We start from the raw sequence: 21,263 nt of genomic DNA on the forward strand, positions 1-21,263 counted from the left end.
TAAGATTTTATTACACACACATTTCTATATTTTGCATTTTTTAATGGCAGAAAGATGGAATGAAGATTTCATCCTATAAGTTTTTACCTCTCATGTATCAATTGGCTGCTCGAATGGGGACCAAAATGACAGGAGGCCTAGGATTTCATGAAGTCCTCAATAATGTAAGTAGACTTGTAGTCAAAATGTAATAACTACCTGTTTTAATAAAAAATGAGAAATCAAAATATTAAATTTTTTCTTATTGCAGAAAAGTTTGTCTCTTTTGACATTCCTCTTTAGCTCTCACAGATATATACACACCCACTACTTATTATACAATAATGACATTAACTTGAATTTTGATATGCAGTAAAATGGAAACTGTATATTTAAGTTTTTTTCTATTTGCATGAAACTAATAGTTATTCCTTTTCTGATAGCTAATCTCTAGGATTTCACTGGATCACCCCCATCATACATTGTTCATTATACTGGCCTTAGCAAATGCAAACAAAGATGAATTTTTAAGCAAACCAGAGACAGCAAGAAGGAGTCGAATAACCAAAAATGCACCTAAAGAAACCTCTCAGCTTGATGAGGTATTTGGGTAAATTCAAGCACTCTTTTGTGTTGTGATGGTCGTTCTCTCCCAGAATACTCCTATTTTTAATTCTCAGAGACTTTAAAAATGTGTGTTGCTGGTGGTATTTAGATTTTATATCCTTTATTATGATGATGCCACCCAGAATTGGTTAACAGTTCCTAAACATTTCCCAGAGCATAAATACCAGTTTGATTTTGTTTTCTTGTAGCAATGGGCAAAGAAATAAAACAGATCTTTTTAAAAAGATATTTTTTTATTTTTAATGTGCATGAATGATCGGCCTGCACCATATATATGTATGTCTGGCACCTACAGAAGCCAGGAGAGGGTTTTGGATTTCTGGGACCTAGGGTTGCCATGTAGGTTCTGAGAACCAAGCCTCGGTCCTTTGAAAGAGGAACAAGTGCTCTTAACCACTGAGCCATCTCTCTGGGCCCAGAAAAACAGATTTTGGAAAAGCGCCCAAGTCACTGACCTTGAATATTTTTTATGTATTTCATTCACTGGGTGGATGTTTTGTTTGAATCTGAGGAATTATAGTCCGTCCATTGTCTAGCTATGTGTGTAAATTCTCTGCCTCGCTCCAAGAAGCTTAAATGTTCAGTGGTTCTTGTTCTTTGTTGTTGATGGTAGGATCGAACAGAGGCTGCAGCTAAGATCATCCACTCCATCAGGAGCAAGAGATGTAAGATGGTGAAGGACATGGAGGCGCTCTGCGATGCTTACATCATACTGGCAAACTTGGATGCCTCTCAGTGGAGGACTCAGAGAAGTAAGTGTCAAAGTGTCCTGCTGCTCTCCCGCTTGACCTGCAGTAATATCACATTCCTCCATTTACAACTGTCACTAAAATCTCTTTATTTTTAACGTAGAAGGCATCAATATTCCAGCCAACCAGCCAATCACTAAACTGAAGAATTTAGAAGATGTTGTTGTTCCCACTATGGAAATTAAGGTAATTTACTATTAACTCTTTTTTTTTTTTTATTTTTTTTTTATTTTTTTTTTTTTATTTTTATTTTTTGCTTAACCAGTAAGTTTATTGAGGCTACTTACAAGAGTGGGTTAAGGGGTACTTACAGGAGTCTGCATGAGTTCAAGGCAAGTGGATCACTGAAAAGCCCACCCCAGCATTGGAGTATAGATGGCCATTTATAAAAGCTATAATCTTGGCATTTCCACAGAATTCTCAGGAAGCTTGGAAGGTTAAGAGTCCCATTTAGGTCCGACAATAATACTTATTGCTCATACAAACTCAGGGAGCAAGGAGCCTTGTGAATTTAGTAATGCTTATGAAGGAGACTCAGCTATAGTTACACTTTGCAGTACAGTCTGTCATCTTACTATTAACTCTTGATTTTCCCCCCTTTACTTCTCCCTCTTGCTCTGGCCGCACTCGCTCTGGCCCCTAATTCTTGATTTTTAATAAGACTAAATTATACATTAGTAGATTAAATAATTTGTAGATTTTTTCCAGTCCAAATGGCTAATTGTAGTTTCATATCTTTTACCTAGAGGTTGTCCATTAGATTATTTTCTTTCTTTCTTCCTTTCTTCCTTTCTTCCTTCCTTCCTTCCTTCCTTCCTTCCTTCCTTCCTTCCTTCCTTCCTTCCTTCCTTCCTTCCTTCCTTCCTTCCTTCCTTTCTTTCTTTCTTTCTTTCTTTCTTTCTTTCTTTCTTTCTTTCTTTCTTTTTTTGCCTAAGCCTTAGAATTCTTAATGCCATCATTTTTGTTATTGAATTCTAGGGACTGAACCTGTTATGTCCTGGGGAAGCCTTTTTATACTTTTAATTTTTATGGCAGGATCTCACTTGGTTGACTATGAACCTTCTCTGTAATTAAAGCAAGACTAGAATTTGACAATCCTCCTGTCTCCGTGTCTTGAGTACCGGGGACTATAGACCTGTGGACCATTCATTGTGTTTCACTCTACTGTTCTTTTTAAGTGTGTGGGTGTTTCATGCCCATGGTGATGAAACACTTTACCTCTGGTTGGCAGGTGTGCAACACCACTCATCATTTTTGTTGTTTTCATTTTGGTTTTTAGTAATTGAATATGCATTGGGATGTATTGGTTGTAATGTAACTATATTATTAAGTAAAACAGTAGGTGCTATAGTACTGATAAGTTGCTGTGTGTACATACTAGATAGCTATTCACAGTGATCTTTTATTCCTAGAAGTACCATATGTACAGGATGTATGTAACATTAAGGGTTACTATTTTAGAAACTGGTGTGTTAAGTGCATGGTACAGCTCTCCGCCCAGTGTGCACATTAAGTTTAGTGTTTTTGTCACTGAGTTCAACCCGTTACTGTGTCATGCAGGTTAACAGATATAGGCTATGTGTGTTATCTGAGTATTTCCTCTTTTAAAATTTTACATGATGCTCTTGTGGATTAAATAATTCCTTAGACTTTTTAACATATGTAAATGACAACTAAGTTCTAGTTTCTCAGCAATATTATTTAATTGACTTGAAGTGCTGAAAATTTATTAAAAGATGTTTAAGAAAGTAAACTGTGTTACATGTAATCTTAGAAATCTGGGCGGCATGTAAAGACATTTGCTGCCAAACCTTTGGTGCCAGCATGGTGACACACATACATGTGGTCACCTAAATGCACACTCTTATACACACCAAGTAAATAAGCAAATGTAATAAAAATCTATCTGTGTCATTAATTCTAACTGTAATTAAACAAATTGGAAATTAGAAATGCAGTTGTTAATTGGTAGTGTTGTCATTTATGGTTCCGTTTACTATTTATTATTTGTTTTTCTTCTGTGTTGTCTGTCTGACCTGTAATAATCATTTGTCATCATTTATTAGGTTGACCCCACAGGAGAGTATGAAAATCTGGTGACTATAAAATCATTTAAAACAGAATTTCGCTTAGCCGGAGGCCTAAATTTACCCAAAATAATAGATTGTGTGGGTTCTGATGGCAAGGAAAGGAGACAGCTTGTGAAGGTGAGACTTCCTGTTTGTGCTGTAGTCCTCAGAGGGTTAGCACCATCAACAACAGGATGCTTTCTTCTCCCCTCATCTGGCTGTCTGGGTCTAGCTTTATTCTGAGTAATGACAGATAGGAAACATTTGTGAAGTAGAAACACAGTTTGGTAGAACCAAACTGCTTTTTTTAATTGTGTGTCTTTCTCTGAAAGACTGTAATTCTTGTCTTGGTGCCTACCATTATGGTTTAGAACCAGGGCCCGGCGCATGCTCACCTGCTCTGCTTCTGAGTTACACCCTAGTTCTCCTTTAGGTTCTCTTTGACGCAGGGTCTTGCTGAGCTCCCCTGGTGGGGCTTGAATCTAAGATCCTCTTGCCTCAGCCTCTGGAGACGCTGAGACTGTAGGTCAGCACTACTGGGATTAGCAGGCTCTTGCACAGTTGATTCAAGAGAATGAGTGCACACACCAGGAGCTTACTTGTAAAGACTTTCGTGGTGATTAGAACAGATTTAAAGCCTGTGCTCGCCATCCCAGGACCGACACTGTGTCACCTGCTCCTGGGAAGTCACAGCACTCCTTGCTTTGCACGGCTCACTTAGGTGCTTTTGGGGTCTTGCTGAAGATAGATGAGAAATGAAATATTACTTTATTCAGGTGTTGTACCTTCAGTTGAGGGAGTTAGTTTAGTTATTAGAGAAGCAGCTAAGAGAAACTTGGTCTTTTGATTCAGTCTGCTTCCCAGTTTCATAGTTTGTTTTTTTTCTAAATGAAAAATGACAGTAGGTATTAATCATTCAAGAGATTCTAAAGACAAGCATAGGAACTCAGATTGACTTGTTCTGCCTCTTCTTAGATGATTCTGTGTGCTTATAATAAACACTCCTTGTTTATGTCGGGTTGTTCTGAAGGGCCGTGATGACCTGAGGCAGGATGCTGTCATGCAGCAGGTTTTCCAGATGTGTAATACACTGCTCCAGAGAAACACTGAGACGAGGAAGAGGAAGCTGACTATCTGCACATACAAGGTAACTCGCGGTCCTACATGGCAGCTTCCCCAGGGAACGTGCGCTGTTTGGACCAAGGTTGAGCAAATGTTTTCTGTGAAAGAACAACTAGTAAATATTTTAGACTTTGAGAACCACTTAGGTCTCTTGTATAGTCTTTAATGTTTACTTATGACTTTTAAAATCTGTGAAGTATTCTTTGTTTACAAGCTGTGAACAGAAGTGGACAGATGCTGGTTTTGCTTTAGAGGCTATAGATTGCCACTCTCTGGACAATACAACTTGAATTTTCATTTTAGTATTATTTAATGTTAGCTGCCATTAGACATTTTCTACAGTCAACAGCTGCTTCTTTACTTTCAGAAGAGTAGATGCTGCAAGTATTTTCTCTAAAAATGCAAATATTTTACGAGAAGCTAACCTAAACATGAATACTTGTTTAAAAATGCGTTGGAAAAGTGTTCCTTTCACAACCTTTTAGAGTTAGAGTATGTATCATTGTGCTCACTGCAGCAGCACAGACACTAAAACTGGACCAGTACTAAGAAAATTAGTATGGTCCCTGTATAAGAATGGGAAAAAGGGGGTGTGTATTTATGGGGTGTTGGGACCCCACTTGAGGTTTGATAATAAAGACACAGGTGTTTGTATAGTTTAAGGCTCTTGTCCTTTTTACTGGGGCAGTCTCTCAGCTAGCTTCTAACTTAACCTGACTGTCGTCGTGTCCTTCACACATGGTGAGTGCTCTCTGTCTGTCTGCCTGTCTGTCTGTCTGTCTGTCTCTCTCTCTCTCCTTCTCTCCTTCTCTCCCTCTCTCCCTTCCTCCCTGCTTCAGTTTTGTCCATGGTTCTGTCTCCTCCCTCTTTCTTTCTGCCAAGAGGTTCTGCCTTCTTCTGCCCCATCTCCAGCCACCAGCTCTTTATTTAACAAAAGTCGTACTTCTTTGTCCTAACAAAAGCGATTAGCACAGTGGGAGAGGTCCCTCCTTACTCCTGAGCAGTGCAGCAGCAGGGCTACACCATGCCATTGGGTAGGGCCCATTTGGCCAGATTGAAGGCAGTGTGACCTTCCATGACCTTCGCATGGCAATTTGCTCTTTAACTTGATAGTCTTAGGGAATCCTCTTTGGGGCAGGTGAGGAAGTGACAAACATTTACGATAGAAAGCAGGTAATTGGCCATGGAAATGACAATACCAAATATCCTGGCAGCACTTGGCACATCACACAGCAGTTAACAACTGAAAATTCAGGGGCACATCTACACCACCATTTGATACAATATGTGTAGGTACAGGTCATCCCTGTGTAACAAGAATAAACTGCCTAGAAGGGGTATTGACAAGTACAGGAATGGACTTAACATGTAAAGACAAACTAAGATTTGTCTTAAATGGGATGGCATTGAAAAATATCAGCTTATTTGAAAATAATGTATGACAGTAAAATTTCAATAAATTTTTTTGAACAAGTATTGAATGCTTGCTTATCAGTCATAAGGTCCATAGTTCAATATCCGGAACTGAGGTGGGGTGTGGATGGGACTGGAGGAGGTCAATAAAGCAGAGTAAGCCTTAAAACATTTTCTGGTGTACATTTCTAAATCCCAGTGTGTGTGCTACCAGCTGAGTTACATCCCCAGCGCGAGAGAGGTTTTTAAGACATTCTCAAGTAATGCTAAAAACAAAAGTGAAAGTCAGTAAAAGCTGCTTTGTTGTTATTGTTGTTTAAGATTTATCTTATTTTATGTGCATGAGTGTTTCCCTCACATACTTTGTACTGGCTGATGGTAAATGATCAACGACATGCCTTTCTGTAATCAGAGGTATTTGATTTCGTCTCAGGTGGTTCCCCTCTCTCAGCGAAGTGGTGTTCTTGAGTGGTGTACAGGAACCATCCCTATTGGTGAATATCTTGTTAACAACGAGGAAGGTGCTCATAAAAGATACAGGCCAAATGACTTCAGTGCCTATCAGTGCCAAAAGAAAATGATGGTGAGTCAGAAGGGTCTTCATAGAGCCAGCCGTTCGATGTTATAAAATACAAGATACATAACCTCAGGAGATAACTGTTGAAGATAAGTAAAAACAAGACGTAAAATTACCAAGATGAATGTATGTGTGAAACAGGACTGTTTTTAAACAGTATGAAGAGAGGAGGCATGTGTTGTTACAGACCACATAAGCTTGGGTTTTAAGAAGGGATAGATGAGGCTGGAGTTGTTAACATCAATTATTACTTGAATTAGAGGTTTTCCTGACCAGATTGCTAACTTGTGGGTAGAGTCTCTTTTTCACCTTTTATTGCCCTATAATTGATTAGCTGTTCCATGTAAAAGCATTGTGATTATTAGCTGAATGACATGAGCATAATCCTAAAAATAATGTTATAAATGTTCTGTTTAAAGGAAGTGCAAAAGAAGTCTTTTGAAGAGAAATATGATACCTTCATGACTATTTGCCAAAACTTTGAACCAGTTTTCCGTTACTTCTGCATGGAAAAATTCTTGGACCCAGCTGTTTGGTTTGAGAAACGGTTGGCATATACGCGTAGTGTGGCCACGTCTTCTATCGGTAATCTTGTAGATCTTATGTATTGATCACACAACTGCATCTGTCTCACAAGGAGATGGTAGTGGTAATGGCAGTTGTTACTCCATCTGTCTTCACAGGGCGATCATATGTTTGTTCATACTAATTGCTAGCTTTTCTTCAGAAAAGAATTCTACTCTGAGGTAAAGAAATAAAACCAGTTTGGGTTTAGTTTTTAGTGTAGTGACTGTGATTTATTTTCTCTCCCTTCCATATACGTTTTTTTGAGATTTTCTTTGGAAAATGAAACCTTTGGTAGTACCATCTGACTTCTTATTCTTCTGCACAAAATCACTGATTTGTTCTCCTTAATAGACTTTCAGAATAGAAATTGTAATGTGTTTAGGTAATTGATATAGAGCATATGTTTTGACTTTTTAATTTTGTATTAAATTGGAATAAAGTTAGTTAAAGCCGTTAATAGGATGCTAGAATATGAGAACTCACAGAAATGTGGAGACTGTCTCATGTTTGTTTGTTTGTTTTGTTTTGTTTTGTTTTGGATTTGGTTTTTTTTTTCCCGAGACAAGGTTTCTCTGTATAGCCCTGGCTGTCCTGGAACTCACTCTGTAGACCAGGCTGGCCTCGAACTCAGAAATCCGCCTGCCTCTGTCTCCCAGAGTGCTAAGATTACAGGCATGAGCCACCACTGCCCAGCCCTTTTTTTTTTTTTTTTTTTTTTTTTTTTTTGAGACAGGGTTTCTCTGTATAGCCCTGGCTATCCTGGAATTCACTCTGTAGACCAGGCTGGTGAGACTGTCTCATGTTAATCTGCAACCAAAGCAGTTCCTCTGCCACCGCTGTGCTGTACGTAGAGCATCAGGGCATGCTTAGGTGAGGCCTCAGTACTTGTGGGAGCCTCATCTGCCATGAAAATCTCTAATTGGATTAAAGTGGCTTGGTTTATAAACAAGAAAGCAGGCTCCATTAACAATAGGGCCAGCCAGACCTGGTGGCATCCTTATTCCCTACCCCATGGTTTTCTGTAACATTGCATGCTTTCTCTTATCAAGTTAAGGATATTTCAAGCATGCCATTATCTGTCTTAAAAATTAGTAATGCCGATCAGTTTCTGGTTTCAGTATAGTTCATCAGGCAGAGGAAAGTCTCACTGTTGAATGATGAAGTTACTGATAACTGCATCTCTCGGTTTGTAAAAACACTTAAAAAAAATCTTGAGTGTTCTGCACTGACCCAGGTAAATTAGGGTCTCCAGCCTTAACCACACTAATTTCAGAGAAAATCTATGCTTATTTTTTTATAAAGAGAAAATATTTTTAGCCTCACACCTATTTGTGAAATGTAATGTACGTTAAAGTATCTGCCTAGATTTTACTTAAACTCTACAAGCTATTCACTGCGTACAGTTTCATTTAGGTAGCTTTAAAGTCTAAACTACTTAAAAATCAAGTGGAGTCAGTGATACGCGCTGAGATTGTAGTTGAGTGGGTGTCAGAGCTCACATGGTTGATCGGGTTTCTCCCCAGTTGGTTACATCCTTGGACTTGGTGACAGGCACGTGCAGAACATCCTGATAAACGAGCAGTCGGCAGAGCTTGTCCACATAGACTTGGGTGAGTAACCAGACATGCTTATCTGTCATTAATATTTAGTCACCACAGACTGGCTGTCAGCGTGTTACAGACCTGAGGAAGCCAAACACGTCAGCAGGAAACTCTAACAAGATTTGTTTAAGCGTAAGCACTTGGGGTGAGAAGAGTAAACGTAAGACGGAGTGGCAGCTCAGTCAAGTCCTCAAGACAAGAAGGAAGGGCGATTGAGAAGGTGGAGATCTAAAAATGAGGAGGGGGTGATTAATCTCCATCGAGGGAACTTTCCCGGTAATTAAGGAGCTTGAGACAGAGCGTGGTAGTAGACTTTCAGTAGAAAAGGTGCGCTACAGAGTTTTGACTTTTTATCTGTTAGACATGGGAAGTGAAAAATAATTAACCAGCAGACAATCGTGTTTGAATTTTAGGTAATTTTCTTAGCATTTGGACCAGGAAATTATGAGAGAAAATGATAGTGTGTACATGAAATGATGGTGGTTGGGACTGGGGTTGTGACAAGGAGGTTGGATTTGAGGACACTTTTGTAGTAGGCTGCGCCATTGAAGTCAGTGGTACAGAGTGAGGGAGGTCCCAGACATCCAGAGCATCTAACAGCACAGTAGATCTCATAAGCAATTAAAAAACGATGAGTTTTTTACATTATTTCAAAACATTAGTGAGATTTCCAGATAGCAGTGGCAGCTCAGTATAAAAGAGTTTGAATGTCATGGCAAGTCCAGCTCGTCAGCAATAGAGATGGCAGTCACTGGTCTGGGGCAGACTCTGTCCATTGTCATCACACCGTCACATTGGCAATGCTAGTACTGAAAACCTAAGCCAGAGTGGGCTTTGTAGCTCATGGCTATAATCCCAGCACTTAAAAGGCTGAGGCAGGGCTGGAGAGATGGCTCAGCGGTTAAGAGCACTGACTGCTCTTCCAGTGGTCCTAAGTTCAGTTCCCAGCAACCACATGGTGGCTCACAACCATCCGTAATGGGATCCAATGCCACCTTCCGGTGTCTCTGAAGAGAGCAATAGTGTACTCATATACATAAATAAATATTAAACAAAAAAAAAAGGTAGAGGCAGGATTATTGCTGTCAGTTCAAAGACAGCTTAGGCTATATGGGGAGTTTCAGACCAGTCTGGGTTACGAAATGAGACCCCTCCCTCCAATCAAAATAAAAAGCAAAAGTAAGTCCCACAAACCAGGAGGAGGGGTATCTAAGCATCTAAGCCACCTCCTCAGCACATCAAAGGACATGGTCCCACAGAAGCCATCTTTTAAGCCACAGGAGGAAAATACTCCATGGAAGCAAAAATAAAGTCCAGTATTAACTGCAGCAGACAGTTGGAATGAGTGCAAGTGTGGTTTCAGTTAAGTAATTCATTTAACAGGACAATTATAAAACTAAGCACACTTGCAGTAATTAGATGTATGGAGATGTGTGTAGAGGTCGGCACACCCTGTGAGGAAAGTGGGTGTGGCTATGAGGGCCTTATGAGAGAGATCTCTTGGTGATGGGATGTCACTATCTTGGTTGTACCATTATCCATATTCTGACTGTGATACTGTACCATGGTTTTCTACTATAGTAGGAAAACCAGGTAAAAAGTGATATATAGAGTGATCTTTGTGCATTATTTCTTAGAATTACATGTGAACCTATAATTACCTCAAAATCAACATGTGAGTCTGTATCTCAAAACTCTTTTTTAAATTTAAAATGTTTGGTATGTAAGTCTTCTACATTTTAACCAGTTATCCAGCTTTAAAATCATCCTTTAATCTGCCTTCCTTCTCAGCTGTTGCTTTTGCATTTGATGTCGTTCTCATAGATGATGAAGCTGAGATATGCAGGGAACGCAAAAATAGAATTATATATTTTTTATTTATCCAGGGCCAATAGAATGAGTAACAGATGATTTGCTGCCTTCACAGAGTTAGCATGTACTTACAGAGACAGTGTATCAACCCATCAGACTTGCTTGCCTCAAGGTCTCTTTTATTTTAGGAGTGGCTTTTGAACAGGGGAAGATCCTTCCCACTCCAGAAACCGTTCCTTTTAGACTCAGCAGAGATATTGTGGACGGGATGGGCATCACCGGAGTGGAAGGTGTCTTCAGAAGGTAAGGGGGGGGGCAAAGAAGGCAATATTTGCTATCAGAACTATTCAGCTCGTAGATTTAGATAGACGATGCACAGTGCTTTTTAGTAGTGAAGAAAAGACCCTTGGTACGGGCACTAACAGGGTTAGTGTTCTGGTATAACTCCCTGCCAAAGGTTTTGCTGTCTTTGTAGTTCTTCCAGCAAAGGTCCACAATCTTAGCTCGTCAAAGCAAATTAATACTCACCTCAGTAATCAAGACAAAGTACTTCATAGTAGTCCTGTCTTCTTTGTAAGTGCTAAGCCTAGGAAACACCCCCACACACATATGTGCATTTGTATATATTTGCTTCAATTCTGAAGCATCTCTTAAATGTTGTCGTAGTCAGCTGTCCTGCTTTTTGAAATATAACCTGGGGAATTGCTAGCAAGAATCCTCTAAGTATGTACTCATAAGTGCATACAGGCAGAGAAGGCTGACATACTGGTGTCTACAGAATCCATGATTGTAATGTTTCCCTTTGCAGGTGCTGCGAAAAAACGATGGAAGTTATGCGCAGTTCTCAGGAAACCCTGCTGACCATTGTGGAGGTAAAGCGTGCACAGGGCATCTGCCTTCCTTTGCCCTCGGCCTGCTTGTTAGAAAGTCACTCATTTAAAGAGCATGGCTGTGTAGAGTGGGTCTTGGGCAGCCGCAGAAAGGGGCACAGTGAGCACTTTAATACATCATGAAGTTTGGGGTTGGAAATGGTTCTAGTCCCCTCTTGCAATGTTATACATTGTTTTTTCCCCCCAGCCTTGTACTCTGAGGTAATATCTGATATTATACATTATTAAGCAATCTTTGATCTTTAATAAATTAATGAGCACTTTGGCATCTTAGCCATCCCACATGGGCCTGAGAAGACAGCTTGGTTGGCAGAGTGCTGGCCCCTCCAGTGTGAGGGCCTGAGTTTGGATCCCAAGAACCCGTGTCAAAACCTAGCATCGTGGTGCATGCTTGCAGTCCCAGCACTGGGGAGGCAGAGCTGGGGCAACCTCTGGGACTCTTGGCCAGCAAGTCTAGCCAAATCAGTGAGTTTCCACTCAATAATAGACACCGTCTCAAAAAAATAAAAAATGATTGAAGAAAGCACCTGGTCTTAACCTCTGATTTCCAGACACACACACACACAAACACACACACACACACACAATTATGTACATATACATATAGATAAGTCTGTATGCATCCTGTATGGGACTACTTTATTGGTTTCCATGAAGAGAAATCAATAAGTAATATGTATCATTTCCCCTACAAATCTCAGAGCTAACTTAGATGGAACTCAGGGTGTCAGCCTTGTTAGTGGCAAGCATAACTGAAGAGCGAGGTTTGCTGCTGAGGCTCCTGCAGTGTCTATGTTTTAGCTGTGAGACAGCTCACCTGAATGGAGCTGCGGCCTACAGTGTGTTCTGCACGTTTAAATCCAGTTCATCATTTCATGCTGACCCTGGACAGAGAGGGAAAAAAGTCTGCAATGCTTACATTAATTCTACCCTAGTGAGAATTGTGTGCTTCTGGCAGTCATTTGCAACTTGGTAAGGGTGTGTGAGATAAGAATTGGGCTGTTTCCTGCACAGGGAACTACATACAGGAAGTAGAGTACAGGCCTGGCTGACTGCGCACAAGTGTCATCTATTCTGCTTCTAAAGAGTAGATGCTGAGTTCAAACCAGATTTCCTAGGGATGCGGTAGGACCATGTGTGATTTGTAAATGACTCTCCCTGTGCAGGCAGGGTTAAGAGTCATTCATATCTCATTGGCACTATTAGGTCTGTGATAACAAGAGTGGAACTGTGTCCTTTAGAAGATTCAATTAACAGTTTACCACAGTAGTCTGAGTAAAGGAACTGCATCTGAGAAGTTATTTCTGTTCCCACCTACAATGCCTGTATCACTTTAGAACCACCCCCACCCTGACTCCACCACCCAGCCACACACAGAGAATTCTGTGTTGCCTTAGGTAAATCAGTCCAAATTTCTGACAGCTAGTTGTGTTTCCTTTGAACAATTTCCTGTTCACTGTTGCTTGTAACTAGTGTTATTTCCTGATGTGGTTGCTATTGTTTTTAACTACATAATTAAAATGCACATTGTTCTGTTTTTCTTATTTAGGTTCTTTTGTACGATCCACTCTTTGATTGGACCATGAATCCTTTAAAAGCTTTGTATTTACAGCAGAGGCCAGAAGATGAGACCGACCTCCATCCCACCCCCAGTGCAGATGATCAAGAATGCAAACGGAGTCTAAGGTGAGAGATTTCAGGAAGGACCTGCTGTTCCTCAGATTTTCTTGTTCCCAGGCCCTTACTGGTTGTACCTCACTGTAATCTTTGTGTTCTTTTACCATTAGTGATGCTGACCAGAGTTTCAACAAAGTAGCTGAGCGTGTCCTGATGAGATTGCAAGAGAAACTGAAAGGCGTGGAGGAAGGCACTGTGCTCAGTGTGGGTGGGCAGGTGAACTTGCTCATCCAGCAGGCCATGGATCCCAAAAATCTCAGCCGGCTCTTCCCAGGATGGAAAGCTTGGGTGTGACCTTTACTCTTAACCTCAGACTTCAGAAATGACATCTCACCCACCATATTTGGATTGGAATTACTTAAGTGAATAACTGCTTTTGAACCAACTTTCTACTTGATTGATCACCACCCAAATATTAGTATTTCTGCTCTCTTCTGTTATGGTTCCAGGTAATGGTCACTCAAGACCTACTCATAGGATACATGTTGACTCTTAGATCATGCTTGTGTTGCGATGGTGGGATCACCGCATACACTGAACCGCAAACGGTGGGAGCATCAGAGTGAGCTTTCTGTCTGTACATCCAGACAAGTTCATAACTTCTGCTCTAAACAGTCTTTAATTAAAGCATGTTTTCTAGACTGTGTGTGAGCGTGTCTCACACATTAAGTAATGAAGTACTTAATAATAGTTTTTAAAGGGGACTCTTTAAAATTATAACTGTCACTCTACCATGGGAATCCCACATTAGAATGAATGTTGGGCTGGAGTGTGGGTCTGTGGTAGAACATGTGCCTAACCTATAGGAGGCCCCTATTCAGATCAGAATTGCAGATTAAAGAGAAAAAAAAAAGAGTGTGTTGAAAGAAAGCAGTATAGGTCAAGCATCCTTAATTCCAAAGTCCAAAATATGAGACATTTTGGTGTTCAAAACTTTCTGACATATTTGGCACATTTTAGATTTGTATATTAGATACATAAATAGTCTTAGCTTGCTGCCTACACAAATGCTTCACAACCTGAAAATGTCTAAAACTGAAAGCAACTCTGGTCCTTGGCGTTTTTAGGAGGGGACCCTAAAGAAATGTTACGATTTCAAACCAGGTGTGGTGGCACACACCTCTAATCCCTGTACTCCAGAGAATCTCTGAGTTCAAGGCCAGCCTGGTCTACAGAGCAAGTTTCAGGACTTCCAGGGCTACACAGAGAAACCCTGTCTGAAAAACCAAAAAGTGTTCTGCTTTCAGTATTAAGGTCACTGAGCATTCCCAAGCGATGTGGCCTGGTGAAGAGCGAGACTGGTGTAGCTAGTGCTGCTCAAGTCAGTTCTGTGCTCTCTCTTAGGCCCTTCGCTATGTCCATTACTATATTTTTCTCTTATGTTTCTCCTAGTTCATAAATGCTCCTAGTTAACTACATATCTTCTCATCTATTAACCTGTTAGTTGGATTCTTTCAAAAATTGTTTTTCAGGCTTGACAAAAGTCTAATGATCTGAGTCCATCCCCAGAGTCCACGTAAAAGGTAGAAGGGGAGAACCAGGAAAGCTGTCCTCTGACCTACACACACACACACACACACACACACACACACACACACACCAGGTCATGTGCTTGCCTTTAATCACACACTTACAATAATAAAGTATACAACTTTTATAGAAAGGGAAGAGTGGATTGCATTTTCAACTCTGTGCCCTGGAACTAACAGATCCACCTCCTTGGGCCTCCCAAGTGTTGGTGTTAAAGGTGTGCACCTCCACATTCTGTTTAACTTTTCAAATCCTTTTCTGTCACTAGCCATCTTAAATATCACATTGTGATCTCTGATAGGTTTGTTAAGGCAAGTGCTGGGTTGTTTTGTTGATTCTTGAGTTTGGGAAGCTAATTGGTCATTTTGTCATCTTGAAAGGTATACACACACACACTATGTGGGAATCCTGAGTGGACTCTGTTGAGTGATTCTTCCAGAAAGTTTGCTTTTGTTTCATCCTCAGGGATTTTACTGACATTTCTTGGCTCTGGGCTTTAGATCTCAGGAGTGTGTTGATCCCTAAGAGCAGACGTGTCTCAGGCCGAAGTCTACCTGCTCTCCCTCATCTGGATCCTGTGGGCACAGGGTTTTATTGACGTCCCTTAAAATGAAAGTTAAGCCTGTGTCTCACCATGGTGGCAGGGTACAAGGAGGTGCATTTAATGCTTCTCCCTTGCTCTTTGCAAGCCTGATACCATATATGTATATATTTTTTATATTGTTGATACATACATGTACACAAAGCCAAACTACTCTTGGTTTCTGTAAACTGCTATGAAATTATTTTGCATTTCAACTTTCTTCCTTTGTGTATTTTGTTAAGTATTGCTTAAATGGATATTTGGTATCTACTTGACTGCAGTAAATCAGGTGAATGTAATGAACTTAGAATGTCTTTAAGCAAGTGTTAATATCTTCATGGATGGAGGAAGATAATTAGCTAATGATGGCTAACTAAATGAATTTGTAATTTGTTTTTGTAGTTAATCCACTGAAGGGGTTGGAATAATTGATCCATTCTCCACCCTTGAATAATATTCCATTAATAGAATCTATTCAGATTTCTTCAGTGGGTTTGAAAAATCTATATCAGATTTTTCAGATAAACCTAGAAGCAGCTAATTGAAAGGTGAAAAAGACTAAGAAAATATTTTTGCCAGGCTTTAGTAAGATGGGCAGTTACCAGGAGCCAATGAGTGATAGTCAGATTTATAGGTTATTAAAAATCAGGTGTTTTCTTTATGCTGAGTACTTGACATGTCTATCAGTTGATTCTTACAACAAAACTTTGTAATATTTATGATGGTGTCACAGATTTTCTGGAGAAAGGTTACTTGTCTGAAGCCAGAAGACATTACACACGTTTCCCACAAGTCAGTGAGAAGAAAGTAGAGAAGCTGCTAGAAAAGAGGGAGACAGTGTGTCTGTCTGTCTGTCTGTCTGTCTGTAGTAAAGGAGAAATCGTCCCTCTTCCAGCCCTGTGCTCCTGTACCCCTCAAATGGTCCCCAGTCATGTCCTAAGGCTAAGGTCACCATAGTGTTCAATTAAAATGGGAATAAAGGATGTGCACCTAGAAATACATTACAACTTTAAATGTTGTAAAAGGAATAAGCGCAAAAAGGAAGAACTTTGAGCACCTTAAGGTTTATAACTGTCTTTTTTAAGTAGAAAGCCAGTATGGAATAGAAAATGTGCCATTTCAGATGTTTCACTTGCACCTTATGTATCTTATGTAAATTTGTTTAATGCTAGTAACTATGTTTTTAGGTTAAACTGTTACCTGAATAATCAATTTGTTTTAAATAAAGAACTGTACAAGTATATGCTGACTATACAATCGTATGTCGATTTTATGAAATATTTGAGTGTTGTGTGAGCCAGGTGTGGGACTAGTTCCCAGGGAGACAACAGTGAGCTCCCAGTTCAGGCAAGAGGGAATGGCCACTGCAGTGGGACCAGCAGCCGCTGGGGACCTCGCACTGCCATCTGTCTGTCTGGAAGTTTCCTTAAATACCTTGTAACAGGACGGCAAATGCACAGTGTTCTTTACTTTCACTTATAAGGTAATCTAGTTGACTTTTCTCAAATCTAAAAAACTAAAGATCCTAATATCCTAAATGTGGTGTTTCATTTTTATCATGGTGTAAAATAAATTCCTTCCTTTTGAGGGTTTCCCGTTCCTCTATGCAGCTTCTAGCAAAATGAATTTTATATACACTGTAGTCAAAGTATCCAGAAAGATTGGGTTCAGAATTGGTAAAGATCTCATAGAATGAAAATTATTTCTTGGAATAAAACCCCATACTTTGCTCTAACAAGATGTGTTGTTTTATGTATGGTGGGAATGAGAGTGCATTGTTCAAAAGCAGAAGTTCTAAACCAGGTGATTTTTGCTTTGTTTATATTTTCAAACTAAAAAAATCTTTTATTCTATTAGGTACAAAATGCCTGTAGCAACTAGGGACATAACGTCTTTCACACGTACATACATTTGTTTGTTTGGTGTGTGTGTGTGTGTGTGTGTGTTTTCTTTCTGCCAGGCGGTGGTGGTGCATGCCTGTAATCCCAGCATTCTGGGAGGCAGAGGCAGGCGGATTTCTGAGTTTGAGGCCAGCCTGGTCTACAGAGTGAGTTCCAGGACAGCCAGGGCTACACAGAGAAACCCTGTCTCAAAAAAAACCAAATCAAAAAACAAAACAAAACAAAACAAACCCAAAACCCCTTCTGCTGAATAGTCATGATGACTGAGTATTTCACAGTATTTCTGCTCCTCTCCTGGCTGCAAGATATTATTGCTAATCCCTCTGTGTCACTAATCGTTCCATCATCACGTTTCAAATGTTCCCATTCTTACAGTTCTTACTGAGATCATGCATACTTACATTTCTTCCTATGCACCATCAGAATTTTGATAGGCTATCTCTTCAGACTTTTCTTATTATTTGAAATTTGTTACTTTGCACTGACATTTCATCCAGTAACCAGAGAAAAACGTCTTATTCTTTCTAGAAACATACATGGGTTCATTAGGAGCAGTGGTTCTCACCTAATACTATCATTCTCATGTGGTGGTGAACCCCCACCATAAAGTTAATTTTGCTGCACTCCCGTGTCAGCTTCAAAGACCGGCACTCCTGCCGGCTGCAAGGACCAGTGCCCCATCCCCGCTCAAAGTAACTGTGTTTGCCCAAGATAACCTGTAACCTTCCGCTGAGCCGTGAATTGCCGCTTGATCTCCCCATTCTTTATGACATAGATCACAGCCTAAACATCCCCTCCCCTTTTTCTTTATGGTCTGTTTCTTTAAAAACCCCCAACGGCAGCAGCACGGGGTCGAACTCCTCTGTCCCTGTGCGGGACGCGAGAGTGGCCCAGTGCACTGGAGAATTAAACCTCATGTGTTTGCATCAAGAACGGTCTGTCGTGAATTTTTTGGGGCATCATCCTTTCCCGAGACTTGAGTGAGGATTTCCCAGGATCCAGGAGTCTTTCACAGAACTGTAATTTTGTTGCTGTTACGAGTTGTCATGTAAATTATCTGTGTTTTTCGATGGTCTTAGACCTCTGTGAAAGGGTCGCAACCCACTGGTTGGGAACCATTGTTTTAGGCAATCATCTCGGCTATATTTTTTTTCTCCCAGATTTAATACTATTTCGTTTGTCTTCCTTTACTCTTGTGGCCTCAGCTTGGTGCAGTACAGGAACAGTCATGTTTGAATAGTCCTGTGGCTGAAAGCTAACACTCAGGTGCCAGCGTTTCCCCATGTCTGGCAGGGTTTTTATGAGGCATCTGTGTCACTTTTTTGGTTAAAGAAATTCTCATCCCTGGACCGCTGTGAAGTTTTGTGGTGAGTGAGCCATTACCCGTACTTACTGAAGATGGCCAGTTTTTGAGTGTATTACTATACTGCTCACACTGTTAGGTTTTCTGAGATGAAGTCATCCATACACTTTCAACACTTGGGAGGTAGAACCGCCTTTAGGAGGTGGGCCAGTGCAAGGATGTGAGGGGAGGGGACAGGTTATGCTCTTTGGAGTCATAAAATGGAACCCTGGTGCCGCTGCTCCCTGGCATGATACTGTCTCACTACAGAGCCCAAATGGAGTCCTACAAGGTTTTGACCGTATGTATTTTGTCTCAGCAATACCGCGCCATCATAATGCACATGGGCCTACAGGCACCTCTTTAGACTCTGTGCCTGGTCCTTATCAGAATGGAGTGGCTGGTCCTTTTGTTGATGTTAACTCACCTTTTATTTCCCACAATGTATAATTTCTTGAGATTGACAGTATATACCATCAATCTCGGAAATTCAAAAGAGATGATTATCTTTCTTCCTAACCATATGAAATGAGATATTGTCTGCTTTGTGAGTTTTTCTTTTAATTCTCTAAAAGCCTAAAAATGTACTCATATTAATGGGATATATTGAAGTGTGTAAGTGCTGTAACATTCAAGGTCTTTGAAGTTATGTTTGATGTGTATGTGTGTTTTGCCTGCATTTATGTCTGTGTACCACTTGCATGTCAAAGGTGGGATTAAATTCTCTCGAACTGGAGTTAGATAGTCAGGAGTCATCATGTCAACCTTGCTCTTCTGGAAGAACAGTCAGCACTTTTAACCACTGTGCCATTTCTCTAGCCCCAAGTGTATATAGTTTCTTTATGGTAAAAGTCTCCGCAGCCCTTTTTATCGGGCTTTTGGAAATGTACAGAGCATTGTTGTTTTCTATAGCTAACCCACTGCAATATCACTCCAGAGCTTCATTTTCTTTTTATTCTAATTAAGGCATATTTATGTATGTAAACTTAGTGATCATGTCTGCTCTGTTCTCCTTAGAGAGGTGTCCTCCTCCTTGCAACCCCATGCCTTCTTTAATAACTAGAGGTTGCTTTTGTACTCTCAGGCCTTTTGCATCCATGTGACAGACAGCATGAATATTAATTTTGCTATGTCTGGCTTTTATTTTGCTTAACATGATGCCCTTCAGATCCATTTTATTTTGCCACAGATGATGGGTGACATGATTTTATTCTTTTTATGGATAAATAGTACTCAGATTAGATAGATAGATAGATAGATAGATAGATAGATAGATAGATAGATAGATAGATAGATCACACTACATTTTTTTCGGGCTAATATCCAATATATATAAAGAACTCAAGAAGTTAGACTCCAGAAAACCAAACAACCCTATTAAAAAATGGGGTACAGAGTTAAACAAAGAATTCTCACCTGAAGAACTTCGGATGGCGGAGAAGCATCTTAAAAAATGCTCAACTTCATTAGTCATTAGGGAAATGCAAATCAAAACAACCCTGAGATTTCATCTTACACCAGTCAGAATGGCTAAGATTAAAAATTCAGGAGACAGCAGGTGTTGGAGAGGGTGTGGAGAAAAAGGAACACTCCTCCACTGCTGGTGGGGTTGCAAATTGGTACAACCACTCTGGAAATCAGTCTGGCGGTTCCTCCGAAAACTGGGCACCTCACTTCCAGAAGATCCTGCTATACCACTCCTGGGCATATACCCAGAAGACTCCCCACCATGTAATAATGATACATGCTCTACTATGTTCATAGCAGCCCTATTTATAATTGCCAGATGCTGGAAAGAACCCAGGTATCCCTCAACAGAAGAGTGGATGCAAAAAATGTGGTATATCTACACAATGGAGTACTATTCAGCCATTAGAAACAATGAATTCATGAAATTCTTAGGCAAATGGATGGAGCTAGAAAACATCATACTAAGTGAGGTAACCCAGACTCAAAAGGTGACTCATGGTATGCACTTACTAATAAGTGGATATTAACCTAGAAAACTGGAATACCCCAAACATAATCCACACATCAAATGAGGTACAAGAAGAAAGGAGGAGTGGCCCCTTGTTCTGGAAAGACTCAGTGAAGCAGTATAGGGCAAAACCAGTACGGGGAAGTGGGAAGGGGTGGGTGGGAGGACAGGGGGAGAGAAGGGGGCTTATGGGACTTTCGGGGAGTGGGGGGCTAGAAAAGGGAAAATCATTTGAAATGTAAATAAAAAATATATCGAATAAAAAAAATAAAAAAGAAAAAAAATGAAAAAAAAAATAAAAAAAAAGAAGAAGAAAAACTTTAAAAAAAATGTTAAGCCATCAAAACCACAAGATGCTGTCACACTATAAACAATGCACATTATCACAAACCAAACAAAATGTGTGTGTAGATATGGGGTGGGGGGAGTGAATTAGGACAGGCAGAGTGAATCTGCCATGTGGCTCAGTGGGGTCACTTCTGAGTGTCTCCAAAGGAAGTCAGTACCAAAGATGGTCATGCATTCTGCATACACTGTGGCATACACACCCAAAGGTGGACAGACATCAACCACCCAGACTCAGTTGGCACATGCCACATACATGCTATGAAATATACCATTCTCCATCAATGTGTAGATTGTTACCTGTGCAGAATTAAAAAAAAAAACAAAAAACAAAAAAAAAAAAACAAAACAAAACAAAAAACACTTCAGTGGAAACGTCAGGAAGAAAATAAGTAAGGGCCGTATGGAGAAGGAGTGTTCAGTGAGTGAGTGAGACCTGCGCTGAGCAACTGCCCTACAGGCAAAACTGCATTGGAAGGTTTTTAATGCCAAAAAAAGTAT

At 40.2% G+C, this 21,263-nt stretch overlaps 1 protein-coding gene across 1 annotated transcript in view; it reads left to right on the forward strand.

Annotated features, from left to right (window-relative positions):
* Window positions 1-16,437, forward strand: part of Atm (ATM serine/threonine kinase) — a 105,664-nt gene extending 89,227 nt beyond the window's left edge. The window contains exons 51-63 of the mRNA XM_052188335.1: window positions 51-164; window positions 423-581; window positions 1,220-1,358; window positions 1,459-1,541; window positions 3,422-3,562; window positions 4,455-4,571; window positions 6,393-6,542; window positions 6,956-7,121; window positions 8,627-8,713; window positions 10,705-10,819; window positions 11,325-11,388; window positions 12,956-13,092; window positions 13,194-16,437. Coding sequence (XP_052044295.1) covers window positions 51-164; window positions 423-581; window positions 1,220-1,358; window positions 1,459-1,541; window positions 3,422-3,562; window positions 4,455-4,571; window positions 6,393-6,542; window positions 6,956-7,121; window positions 8,627-8,713; window positions 10,705-10,819; window positions 11,325-11,388; window positions 12,956-13,092; window positions 13,194-13,377 — 1,656 coding nt within the window. The 3' untranslated portion in view covers window positions 13,378-16,437. The remainder of the gene's footprint in view (window positions 1-50; window positions 165-422; window positions 582-1,219; window positions 1,359-1,458; window positions 1,542-3,421; window positions 3,563-4,454; window positions 4,572-6,392; window positions 6,543-6,955; window positions 7,122-8,626; window positions 8,714-10,704; window positions 10,820-11,324; window positions 11,389-12,955; window positions 13,093-13,193) is intronic.
* Window positions 16,438-21,263: the final 4,826 nt, after the last annotated feature.

The sequence above is a fragment of the Apodemus sylvaticus genome, chromosome 7 (assembly GCF_947179515.1).
Source record: "Apodemus sylvaticus chromosome 7, mApoSyl1.1, whole genome shotgun sequence".
Classification (NCBI taxonomy): Eukaryota; Metazoa; Chordata; class Mammalia; order Rodentia; family Muridae; genus Apodemus; species Apodemus sylvaticus.